The sequence below is a fragment of the Rhinoderma darwinii genome, chromosome 3 (genome assembly GCF_050947455.1).
Source record: "Rhinoderma darwinii isolate aRhiDar2 chromosome 3, aRhiDar2.hap1, whole genome shotgun sequence".
In the NCBI taxonomy this organism is placed as follows: Eukaryota; Metazoa; Chordata; class Amphibia; order Anura; family Rhinodermatidae; genus Rhinoderma; species Rhinoderma darwinii.
This window is the reverse complement of record NC_134689.1, coordinates 409,816,941-409,828,953: the sequence shown is the minus strand read 5'-3', so window position 1 is coordinate 409,828,953 and position 12,013 is coordinate 409,816,941. Positions and strand designations below refer to the sequence as shown.

Sequence of the window (12,013 nt, the reverse complement as noted above, 5' to 3'; positions counted from 1 at the left end):
AACTCTCTCTTCGCCCACCCCCAGAACACGCACCACTGTCCTCATCGTCAGAGTTTGTGAACACGTGATCGACAAGGAATCCCGCGAGCTCAGCCTGGAGAGGAAGCTCTGGCGAATAGGAAAGCGTCTGAAGGTGGGACCGATCACCACAGCCAACACGATCGCTGAAAATCACCAGGAGATCACTAAGAAGCTTAAAAGCCTGCATAGAAAAAAACAGCGAGGGGATCACGATGAAAGGAGCGCTGGTTTGGAGCAACTTTCTAAGACAGCAGTAATTGAAGGCTTCTTAATATTTCTTTCTATACAATAAGCTATGATTTTCTGATACAGAGCTCCAAATCCCCTGCATAGTCATAGATTTTATACATTAGGTTGAATGCAGCCACCACTAGGGGGAGCTTTCTGTCTTATTATGGAGTTAAATGGGTAAACCGTATGCAGTATGCTCCTGAGCTCCCTCTAGTGGTGATAGCGGACAGCCAGAAATGTTATATTTTAATCAACGTCTTCATAAAATTCTATATTAAAAAATGAATCAGAACAAACTTCTAAACTAATAAAGATTAAGAAAATAAGAGGGTGGCCATTCAATTTAAAGTCATATTCCAAAGACGCGGACCCTCACAATCAGACATTGATGGCATATAACAGCGATATGCCATTAGCATAAGGGTGCATTCACATCAGGGTCACCCTACGTCGACTATGCTTTTGTTACCGCGAAAGAAACTGAAAACTTGCGGAACGGAAACAAACGGAAGCATTGCCATTGAAATCAATGGTAATGCAAACGGAAGCTAGGCTTTCCATTCATGGGTTTCTCAGACGGAAAGGTCTAACGGAAACCATGAACGGGAGGGCGAGGCTGATGTGCATACGCCTTTAGTCATTAGAGTACCCCCTTTAAATAAGGGAAACACAATTTTATAATATACACACGAAAATTTGCTCCAAACCAAGTTTCACTATAAATAACAGGACATTATAGATAAAACGATAGACTCATCGTAGCAAACTAGAAGGTCGTCATCCGTTACCTGTTCTCTCACGCTGCAATGAAGATCTGACAACAGACTTTGACTCATGTTGAAGAACAAGTGAAGTTTTTTCCGTAAAGCAGCCAGTTCCCCCTGATCGGTGAGAGAACATACAATGAATTCACGAGTGTAAACCCAAAAATTATTTCCCACTGTGTAGGACAAGCACCAGTAAAAGCAGCAAAGTAAGACTGAAAGATATCGGATGACCTTTGCGGTGACTGCCAATAGCGCATACACATACATTCACTTACGTTGTGGTCTAACAAGTCTCAGACATGGCAGAACACAACCTAATGAAGGTGGAGCTCAACTCAAAAGGCTGTGGAAAGCAAGAACCCTGCAGAAAGCTGTTCAGTGGAGAAGCGGAGCACAGCGTCAGCTGCCTGCATGTTACTGACGTGGAGTCGTCTGATCAGTGGAGAAGCGGAGCACAGCGTCAGCTGCCTGCATGTTACTGACGTGGAGTCGTCTGATCAGTGGAGAAGCGGAGCACAGCGTCAGCTGCCTGCATGTCACTGACGTGAAGTCGCCTGATCAGTGGAGAAGCGGAGCACAGCGTCAGCTGCCTGCATGTTACTGACGTGAAGTCGTCTGATCAGTGGAGAAGCGGAGCACAGCGTCAGCTGCCTGTATGTTACCGACGTGAAGTCGTCTGATCAGTGGAGAAGCGGAGCACAGCGGAGCACAGCGTCAGCTGCCTGCATGTTACTGACGTGAAGTCGTCTGATCAGTGGAGAAGCGGAGCACAGCGTCAGCTGCCTGCATGTTACCGACGTGAAGTCGCCTGATCAGTGGAGAAGCGGAGCACAGCGTCAGCTGCCTGTATGTTACTGACGTGAAGTCGCCTGATCAGTGGAGAAGCGGAGCACAGCGTCAGCTGCCTGTATGTTACTGACGTGAAGTCGTCTGATCAGTGGAGAAGCGGAGCACAGCGTCAGCTGCCTGTATGTTACTGACGTGAAGTCGTCTGATCAGTGGAGAAGCGGAGCACAGCGTCAGCTGCCTGCATGTTACTGACGTGAAGTCGTCTGATCAGTGGAGAAGCGGAGCACAGCGTCAGCTGCCTGCATGTTACTGACGTGAAGTCGTCTGATCAGTGGAGAAGCGGAGCACAGCGTCAGCTGCCTGTATGTTACTGACGTGAAGTCGTCTGATCAGTGGAGAAGCGGAGCACAGCGTCAGCTGCCTGCATGTTACTGACGTGAAGTCGTCTGATCAGTGGAGAAGCGGAGCACAGCGTCAGCTGCCTGCATGTCACTGACGTGAAGTCGCCTGATCAGTGGAGAAGCGGAGCACAGCGTCAGCTGCCTGTATGTTACTGACGTGAAGTCGTCTGATCAGTGGAGAAGCGGAGCACAGCGTCAGCTGCCTGCATGTTACTGACGTGAAGTCGTCTGATCAGTGGAGAAGCGGAGCACAGCGTCAGCTGCCTGCATGTTACTGACGTGAAGTCGTCTGATCAGTGGAGAAGCGGAGCACAGCGTCAGCTGCCTGCATGTTACTGACGTGAAGTCGTCTGATCAGTGGAGAAGCGGAGCACAGCGTCAGCTGCCTGCATGTTACCGACGTGAAGTCGCCTGATCAGTGGTGAAGCGGAGCACAGCGTCAGCTGCCTGCATGTTACTGACGTGAAGTCGTCTGATCAGTGGAGAAGCGGAGCACAGCGTCAGCTGCCTGCATGTTACTAACGTGAAGTCGCCTGATCAGTGGAGAAGCGGAGCACAGCGTCAGCTGCCTGTATGTTACTGACGTGAAGTCGTCTGATCAGTGGAGAAGCGGAGCACAGCGTCAGCTGCCTGTATGTTACTAACGTGAAGTCGTCTGATCAGTGGAGAAGCGGAGCACAGCGTCAGCTGCCTGCATGTTACTGACGTGAAGTCGTCTGATCAGTGGAGAAGCGGAGCACAGCGTCAGCTGCCTGCATGTTACTGACGTGAAGTCGCCTGATCAGTGGAGAAGCGGAGCACAGCGTCAGCTGCCTGCATGTTACTGACGTGAAGTCGCCTGATCAGTGGAGAAGCGGAGCACAGCGTCAGCTGCCTGCATGTTACTGACGTGAAGTCGTCTGATCAGTGGAGAAGCGGAGCACAGCGGAGCACAGCGTCAGCTGCCTGCATGTTACTGACGTGAAGTCGTCTGATCAGTGGAGAAGCGGAGCACAGCGTCAGCTGCCTGCATGTTACTGAAGTGAAGTCGTCTGATCAGTGGAGAAGCGGAGCACAGCGTCAGCTGCCTGCATGTTACTGACGTGAAGTCGCCTGATCAGTGGAGAAGCGGAGCACAGCGTCAGCTGCCTGCATGTTACTGACGTGAAGTCGCCTGATCAGTGGAGAAGCGAAGCACAGCGTCAGCTGCCTGCATGTTACCGACGTGAAGTCGTCTGATCAGTGGAGAAGCGGAGCACAGCGTCAGCTGCCTGCATGTTACTGACGTGAAGTCGTCTGATCAGTGGAGAAGCGGAGCACAGCGTCAGCTGCCTGCATGTTACCGACGTGAAGTCGTCTGATCAGTGGAGAAGCGGAGCACAGCGTCAGCTGCCTGTATGTTACTGACGTGAAGTCGTCTGATCAGTGGAGAAGCGGAGCACAGCGTCAGCTGCCTGCATGTTACTAACGTGAAGTCGCCTGATCAGTGGAGAAGCGGAGCACAGCGTCAGCTGCCTGTATGTTACTAACGTGAAGTCGTCTGATCAGTGGAGAAGCGGAGCACAGCGTCAGCTGCCTGCATGTTACTGACGTGAAGTCGTCTGATCAGTGGAGAAGCGGAGCACAGCGTCAGCTGCCTGCATGTTACTGACGTGAAGTCGTCTGATCAGTGGAGAAGCGGAGCACAGCGGAGCACAGCGTCAGCTGCCTGCATGTTACTGACGTGAAGTCGTCTGATCAGTGGAGAAGCGGAGCACAGCGTCAGCTGCCTGCATGTTACTGACGTGAAGTCGTCTGATCAGTGGAGAAGCGGAGCACAGCGTCAGCTGCCTGCATGTTACTGACGTGAAGTCGCCTGATCAGTGGAGAAGCGGAGCACAGCGTCAGCTGCCTGCATGTTACCGACGTGAAGTCGCCTGATCAGTGGAGAAGCGAAGCACAGCGTCAGCTGCCTGCATGTTACCGACGTGAAGTCGTCTGATCAGTGGAGAAGCGGAGCACAGCGTCAGCTGCCTGCATGTTACCGACGTGAAGTCGCCTGATCAGTGGAGAAGCGAAGCACAGCGTCAGCTGCCTGCATGTTACCGACGTGAAGTCGTCTGATCAGTGGAGAAGCGGAGCACAGCGTCAGCTGCCTGCATGTTACCGACGTGAAGTCGCCTGATCAGTGGAGAAGCGGAGCACAGCGTCAGCTGCCTGTATGTTACTGACGTGAAGTCGTCTGATCAGTGGAGAAGCGGAGCACAGCGTCAGCTGCCTGCATGTTACTGACGTGAAGTCGTCTGATCAGTGGAGAAGCGGAGCACAGCGTCAGCTGCCTGTATGTTACTGACGTGAAGTCGTCTGATCAGTGGAGAAGCGGAGCACAGCGTCAGCTGCCTGCATGTTACTGACGTGAAGTCGTCTGATCAGTGGAGAAGCGGAGCACAGCGTCAGCTGCCTGTATGTTACTAACGTGAAGTCGTCTGATCAGTGGAGAAGCGGAGCACAGCGTCAGCTGCCTGCATGTCACTGACGTGAAGTCGCCTGATCAGTGGAGAAGCGGAGCACAGCGTCAGCTGCCTGCATGTTACTGACGTGAAGTCGTCTGATCAGTGGAGAAGCGGAGCACAGCGTCAGCTGCCTGTATGTTACTGACGTGAAGTCGTCTGATCAGTGGAGAAGCGGAGCACAGCGTCAGCTGCCTGTATGTTACTAACGTGAAGTCGTCTGATCAGTGGAGAAGCGGAGCACAGCGTCAGCTGCCTGCATGTTACTGACGTGAAGTCGTCTGATCAGTGGAGAAGCGGAGCACAGCGTCAGCTGCCTGTATGTTACTGACGTGAAGTCGTCTGATCAGTGGAGAAGCGGAGCACAGCGTCAGCTGCCTGCATGTTACTGACGTGAAGTCGTCTGATCAGTGGAGAAGCGGAGCACAGCGTCAGCTGCCTGCATGTTACTGACGTGAAGTCGTCTGATCAGTGGAGAAGCGGAGCACAGCGTCAGCTGCCTGCATGTTACCGACGTGAAGTCGCCTGATCAGTGGAGAAGCGGAGCACAGCGTCAGCTGCCTGCATGTTACCGACGTGAAGTCGCCTGATCAGTGGAGAAGCGGAGCACAGCGTCAGCTGCCTGTATGTTACTGACGTGAAGTCGTCTGATCAGTGGAGAAGCGGAGCACAGCGTCAGCTGCCTGCATGTTACTAACGTGAAGTCGCCTGATCAGTGGAGAAGCGGAGCACAGCGTCAGCTGCCTGTATGTTACTGACGTGAAGTCGTCTGATCAGTGGAGAAGCGGAGCACAGCGTCAGCTGCCTGTATGTTACTGACGTGAAGTCGTCTGATCAGTGGAGAAGCGGAGCACAGCGTCAGCTGCCTGCATGTTACTGACGTGAAGTCGTCTGATCAGTGGAGAAGCGGAGCACAGCGTCAGCTGCCTGTATGTTACTGACGTGAAGTCGTCTGATCAGTGGAGAAGCGGAGCACAGCGTCAGCTGCCTGCATGTTACTGACGTGAAGTCGTCTGATCAGTGGAGAAGCGGAGCACAGCGTCAGCTGCCTGCATGTTACCGACGTGAAGTCGTCTGATCAGTGGAGAAGCGGAGCACAGCGTCAGCTGCCTGCATGTTACTGACGTGAAGTCGTCTGATCAGTGGAGAAGCGGAGCACAGCGTCAGCTGCCTGCATGTTACTGACGTGAAGTCGTCTGATCAGTGGAGAAGCGGAGCACAGCGTCAGCTGCCTGCATGTCACTGACGTGAAGTCGTCTGATCAGTGGAGCACAGCGTCAGCTGCCTGCATGTTACTGACGTGAAGTCGTCTGATCAGTGGAGAAGCGGAGCACAGCGTCAGCTGCCTGCATGTTACTGACGTGAAGTCGTCTGATCAGTGGAGAAGCGGAGCACAGCGTCAGCTGCCTGCATGTTACTGACGTGAAGTCGTCTGATCAGTGGAGCGGATATTACTAAATGCTTTTGTTATATCATATAAGGATTACATATTGTTTATTATTATCAATCTGTCAGCGTGATTTTGGTCCTAGTAATCACAGGACAAATGGGAACAATGTAGTGCTGGGGTTTGCTGGCTGGAGGGGTTAATGACTAGTCAATGCTTTCTCCACTTCCGGACCCGGTTGGTAACCGCAGACCACCAGGACTATAATAGTATGACGTGGAGGATTCTTCATTCATAGGAAACTGGACAAAATGACGCAGAACTGTGACAAAATACATTGCTGCTTTGCGGTGTACTAGATAAGCCAAATGGCAGGCACCCTGGGAGCAGAAGTCGGGGTTCTTCCGCCTGTACGCCCTGGTATGGTTAATGACACCTACTGCTGCTATTCTAGTCGGTGAGGACGTGGCTGTTCATCTAAATGGATATTTGGATCTAAAGAACACGTACATCACAATGATGATCACCCACCAAAGCCCAGAAGTGTTGTCATAGAGTAATCTGCAGCTGGCTGGGACTTGTCATTTTACAGCAGCTGGAGAGCCAAAGCTTGGAGACTGCGGTTTCTTTTATTATAACCAGAAGCTGTAATATCACAGCACAAACTAGGCCGTTTACCAGATATTCCTACAACAATGAGCTGAACACAGGAGCGTCCCTACAGGGCAGGGTGGAGAATACACGGCTGCTCCTCAGACCTCCAGTCTACAGATTGTATATGGACGCCCTGAGGGGTTCACACATTGTAGCGCTCACATCACTTGACGGATTCCTGTACCTTACCTGTGAAGGTTGGGACCTGGAGAAGTGTGAGAGCTCCCATAACAGGGAAAAGTGGCAACAGACCAGTGCTGGGAGGATCACCTATAAGAGAGAGATCCTTAGTGAACCAATATAGAAGATCATATATAGATACAGCTCCGAGATAGGACATCTCACCTGTTCAGGAACCTCCGCCGTGTCTATAGCTTTTTGCAGAATATAACTACAGGGTTCAAACAACTCCCACCGGGTAAGATCATGAGCGCTGTAGGAGAGGAGGGAGGAATACGGCTATTGTATTATGAACAGGATTTGGACATAGGTCTCTCCACATGTCTAATATTGGTGTCACCTGTACAGGGCAGAAAGCCTCTTCATCGTGGCTGCCGTGTTATACACGTCGTCTTCATCCAGATCAGTCACCTAGAACAGGAGGGAGAGAGAGCGTGGCAGACGACAAAATACAACACAACATACACCTGGATTTCTGGATTTTTCAACCATATGTCATAAATATTTTTTTTTTCGGTCCTCAACTATTTCAGAAAAGTCAAATTAAAACACAACCTAAGCTAGAAAGAAAACTCGCAAGATTCCCAACTATAAATTGTTCTCGCTCAAACATTAGATTTGCTCTCCAAACTAGCCCTGGACTAATCTTCCTTAGTGGTTACAGCAGATGATCCCCCCCTCTAGTTAAAGCAGCCCCCCCCCCATCGCTATTAACCCCTTCAGAGAATGCAAATGTGTGCGGAGAAGACCATGGTCCTGCTTTACCCAGCGGCAGAGCAGAGGCTCGAGGGCGCATCGCCCAACAGGCACCCACAGCTATGATGGAACTTAAGGTGACGCGGAACCTTGCCCTCAGAGCAATATGCAACTCCAATTGCCAATCTGGAGCTGGTTCACAGGCTGAGCCCGCTCCATAGAACGAGCAATAGCGGCCACGGCATTTAAACGCTATAGACTGTAAAGTTGCAGCGATTGCGGGGTGCCGTTGGTTGGCATTGCAGCCTGGGGGCCAGATGAAGGCCCCAGCTCCGCCATCTTTGTACTCTTATGAAGCCCTGAAACTGGCAGGATTCATAGGGGAGTGTCAGTATAACAGTGTACTGCAATACATTAAAAATCAAAAATTAACATTACTGGTATCGACGCGTCCGTAAAAGTCTGAACTATTACAATATATCATTATTAAGTCTTTATGGTGAACGCCGTGAAAAATAAAAACCGCCAGATATGCTTCATCTCCCACAAAAAATGCAATAAAAAGTGATCAAGTCTCAAAATCTGCCAAAATGTTGCCAATAGACACTACAGCTGACCCAAATTCATCCTTTGGGGCCCCAGACATGACTCCCTAGTGAAGGCAACGGGCCCATTTTGTCTTGCTGACGCAGGCACTTCAAAAAGAGGATTTGGCAAAGGATTCCAAACGTTGATCCAGAGGGTGGTGGAAAGAGGTGGCGTCGGCCATGGAAAGAGTGGTAGTCTTGGCCACTTAAAAGTCAGAGTGGTTAGGAAAAACATAAGCGGACTAAATGAAAAACCCTCTAGGCTAGTGGAAGGTACGAAGTTCTTATCTGGAGCCTCTTCCAGACTGCAATAAGGCGGTGTCTTTCATGTTGGAGTTCTGATCGGCATCCAAGTCAGAAAGTCCGAGTCAGAATCGGAGAGTTCTCGGTCTAAAACATCCTCGCCCTGTTGAGAAATTACATTAGAACAATCGTCTGGCAGGGGAGCAGAGGTTGAAGAGACGGATTGTCCCAGCATGCAAGATTGGGTATGGGCGATGGCCTCGAGGCCGATACCATCTTGCCCAGCACTGGCACACAAGAAACAAATGGAACAGAGAGAGACGAAGAAGAGCCATTCCAGCTTAATGCATCTAACCTTATCCATCAGAAGTAGTTTGGCCGGCACGGTGTCGAATACCCTCAGCGATTCCACGCGCTTGGCTGGCACCAGATGACATCCCTCTTATGATGATCCATCCAAACCTCTGTAACGTGTTCAGGGAGATCCTGAGGCTGGAAAGGTCGTCCTAACTGGAGGTGGAGGAGGCCTTCACCAAGAGGTCGTCCAGGTAATGAATGACAGCGACTCGCCATGAGTCGGTAGGACCTTGGTGAAGACAGTGAGGAGCACCAAGGAGAGTGCAACAATTGGAAATGCTAAGAACCAACAGCAAAGTGAAGGAAATGCTGGTAAGCCCCTTGCTATAAGGAGGTGGGCATTGCGGAGGTCGATGGAGGAAAAGATAAATCGCCTTGCTCCAGAGGGAACCACTGATTTCACGGACTGTCAGGAACCTTTGAGCGCGTACCAAGCAATTCGACTTCGCAAGGTCCAAGATAGGTCGGACTGACCTGTCCCTATAGGGACTATGAAAAGATTTAAGTAGAAAGTAGCTTGGAGAACAGAAACGCGCTCGGAGGACCGAAGTGGGGTTGACAAAATAACTGACCTGGGGGGAGTATCAGGAATTCTATTTTGCATCTTTTACACAACACCTTTTGAACAAAAGCGTCGTCCACATGAACAAGCCATTGTCACCTGAAAGGAAGAAGTTGTTCCCCCCCATGATGGCTCTGAGGAAGGAGTGAACTCATTCCACCAGTGGCCTCCGAGATCATTTTGTCTAGGCACTTGCCAAATAAACTACCTCGAGCAAAAGAAAGGCCAGACAGAGTCATTTTTGAGGCAGGGTCTGCCATTTAACGTAAAAGCCAGACAGAGCCGCGAAAGGCATGTCAGAATTAGCCATCACTCTGGCAGCAAAATGGGCTGACTCAAGGGAGGTCCCACATAAGAACGTTGAAGAAGTTGATGTGATGTGATGTGATGTGATGCTCCCTCTAAGATATCCTAATGAAGCTGCCTGGCCCAGACAGTGAAAGCTTTGCTGACCCAGGAAAAATAACGAATGCTGGGCGCAGGGAAGACCCTGCTGCCCCGAGTGAATCATAAAGGGATGCCTTGTCCGACAGTGGTAGGGTAGTGAGTGCTCTTGGAAGTTGCGACAAGCAGATTCAACAAAGGGAAAACTGTCCATTTGTTGACCAAAACCCCTGGAAATGGAAAAGCACAGCCATCTTTTAGAGACGATTAAGAACTTGTCAGGGTGCTTCCATTTCTTAGAGGGGTGCTCCTCTAATTCGCTGTGGTGAGGAATAAGCAGAGGTTGGCGGTGATGGTGACAGGATACTTCTCCCTGGAGCCACTGGGGGGAGTGCTCCTTAACGTGTTCCCGACAGCACGTATCAATACCTGTATAACCGCTGCCAAGCTCTAACTCAGATCAAAGTCAGAGGATTACCCAGGGGAGTCAGACTGATCCTGCAGGGAGGCAGCTGCTCCAGTGCAGGCCTTAATATGGGATGGTTGTGAAGAAACCGAAGACAGCGGGATCTGTCCTGAGCGCTTCAGGCCCTCTTGCATGGACTACCACAAGGCAAGGGTAGCGCTACCCCTAGAAGTGATTTAAGAGAGCATAGAGCAAAAATGCTATTTGAGATGGAAGACGTTCCATGGACTCAAACGAGGTCTGAGGGAGTCTGGAATGTTCCCCATGGACCGGGTAAAGACCTGGCCCAGTCAGGGGGGCCGCATCCTAGAAGGACACTTCAAAGGAAATAGCAAGTCTAAAAAAACAAAAAACCATGTACCACATAATGATACTATCGGTAGCTTTGACTAAACATTAGATTCCTTAATATATAGCTAAATGAGTTGTATAAGAACAGAAAAAGGGTGAGGGAATTATGGTTGCCTGGGTAGCAGGGTGGAAAGATACAAGACAACAGGGTTAACCTACCGGACCCCTGGTGTCCTGTCTGGAGGAGGTCAGGAGGCTCGGAGGACCACTGCAGGGATAGTATTGCTGCAGTCCGGTCTGGAGGAGATTCGCTGACAGGGAAACAGGCGCTGGCAGCACCACAGAAAGGTCTGAGAGCAGACTACCACCCCCTCAAAAAAATCCAGAGCAGAAGTCATTGGGCCAAAAGAGAGAGTCTGCCAAAACCGCTCTGGAGTGGAGAGCTGCTCATAAGACCAGGGGGAGTGAAAAAGTTGTGTCCTAGGCCACCGAAGATACTGGGGCTAGATTAGCTAAGTCCTATCGGTAGAAACTGTTAGCACAAAAGCAACAGACTCCGGCGTCCTAAAGGGCCTTTAACACCTGACGACTTTCGGGCCGGTGCAGCGAGAGACATCGTTGATTGACGCTAGTTTCCTCCTGTTCACACAGAGCTATGCATGGGGACGCATATTTTCTCATCCCCATATGTTACCATGTCGGCGGCGCGTCTCCCTCACAGGGGGATGTGCTGCCGACAATGATAATATTTAACTTTAAAACGATACAATCAGCAGCGTTTGCTCGTTTACACAGGGCAATTATCGGCAATGAGTAAGCAGCATCAGTACTACCAGTAGGCTATTCTTCAGGGACGTTGGCCACAATATAGGGGACTGTGACGAAGCCACAAATATGGTTAGTCATAGAAAAAAGGTGGGGGGGGGGGGGTTCACAGGTGGCACCTTTTTACAGCCGGTATCTGTAGAGAATGGGGGGGGGGGCAAATGGGAGGATGCCAGGCAGAAACAGAAGGGAATCGGCCCTACATGGGAACAAAATAACTAACTACACCACATGGCCGTTGTAAGCTTGTAACTTTAGATGCTCCCTTTGACAGCGAAGACAGACTACCGGGCGTAAAGAAGAGGGGCAAATCACCCTCCATCGTCTTTGGGTGTGTGTGGACCCACCGCTTTGGTAACCTTGCACTGAGAATGGAGTTGCTGGCATTCCGGACCGCTTTAGCAGCAAGAAGGGTGGAATGGGAGATTGGCACGGAAGGAAGTGCAGAGCAGAGGACTGCCTGGCTTCCTAACAACCTGAGAGGGTATCAATAGTGTGGCAGCCCCCGATCAAGACCCTAATAACACCCCCCCCCCCCAAAAAAAAAAAGTAAAGAGGTGAAGCTGAAAGGAGAAGCCGGTCGTATCTTCCTCCTACAGACACAAAGCGAACACTAGCATGGTACAGATTCACAAGCTATATATAAAATGGAACGTTGCCCCTCGGCAACACACTCCAAACTGACGCAGCATGTAAACTAACAG

The 12,013-nt window shown here is 50.7% G+C and overlaps 1 protein-coding gene across 9 annotated transcripts in view; it reads right to left on the bottom strand.

Moving 5' to 3' along the window:
* Positions 1-12,013, bottom strand: part of STAG3 (STAG3 cohesin complex component) — a 165,043-nt gene that overhangs the window by 68,628 nt on the left and 84,402 nt on the right. For all 9 annotated transcript variants that reach the window (XM_075859212.1, XM_075859205.1, XM_075859204.1 and 6 more), the window contains 5 exons: positions 7,239-7,309; positions 7,064-7,151; positions 6,908-6,988; positions 1,041-1,133; positions 34-202 (listed from right to left, as the gene is read on the bottom strand). In XM_075859212.1, coding sequence (XP_075715327.1) covers positions 34-202; positions 1,041-1,133; positions 6,908-6,988; positions 7,064-7,151; positions 7,239-7,309 — 502 coding nt within the window. The remainder of the gene's footprint in view (positions 1-33; positions 203-1,040; positions 1,134-6,907; positions 6,989-7,063; positions 7,152-7,238; positions 7,310-12,013) is intronic.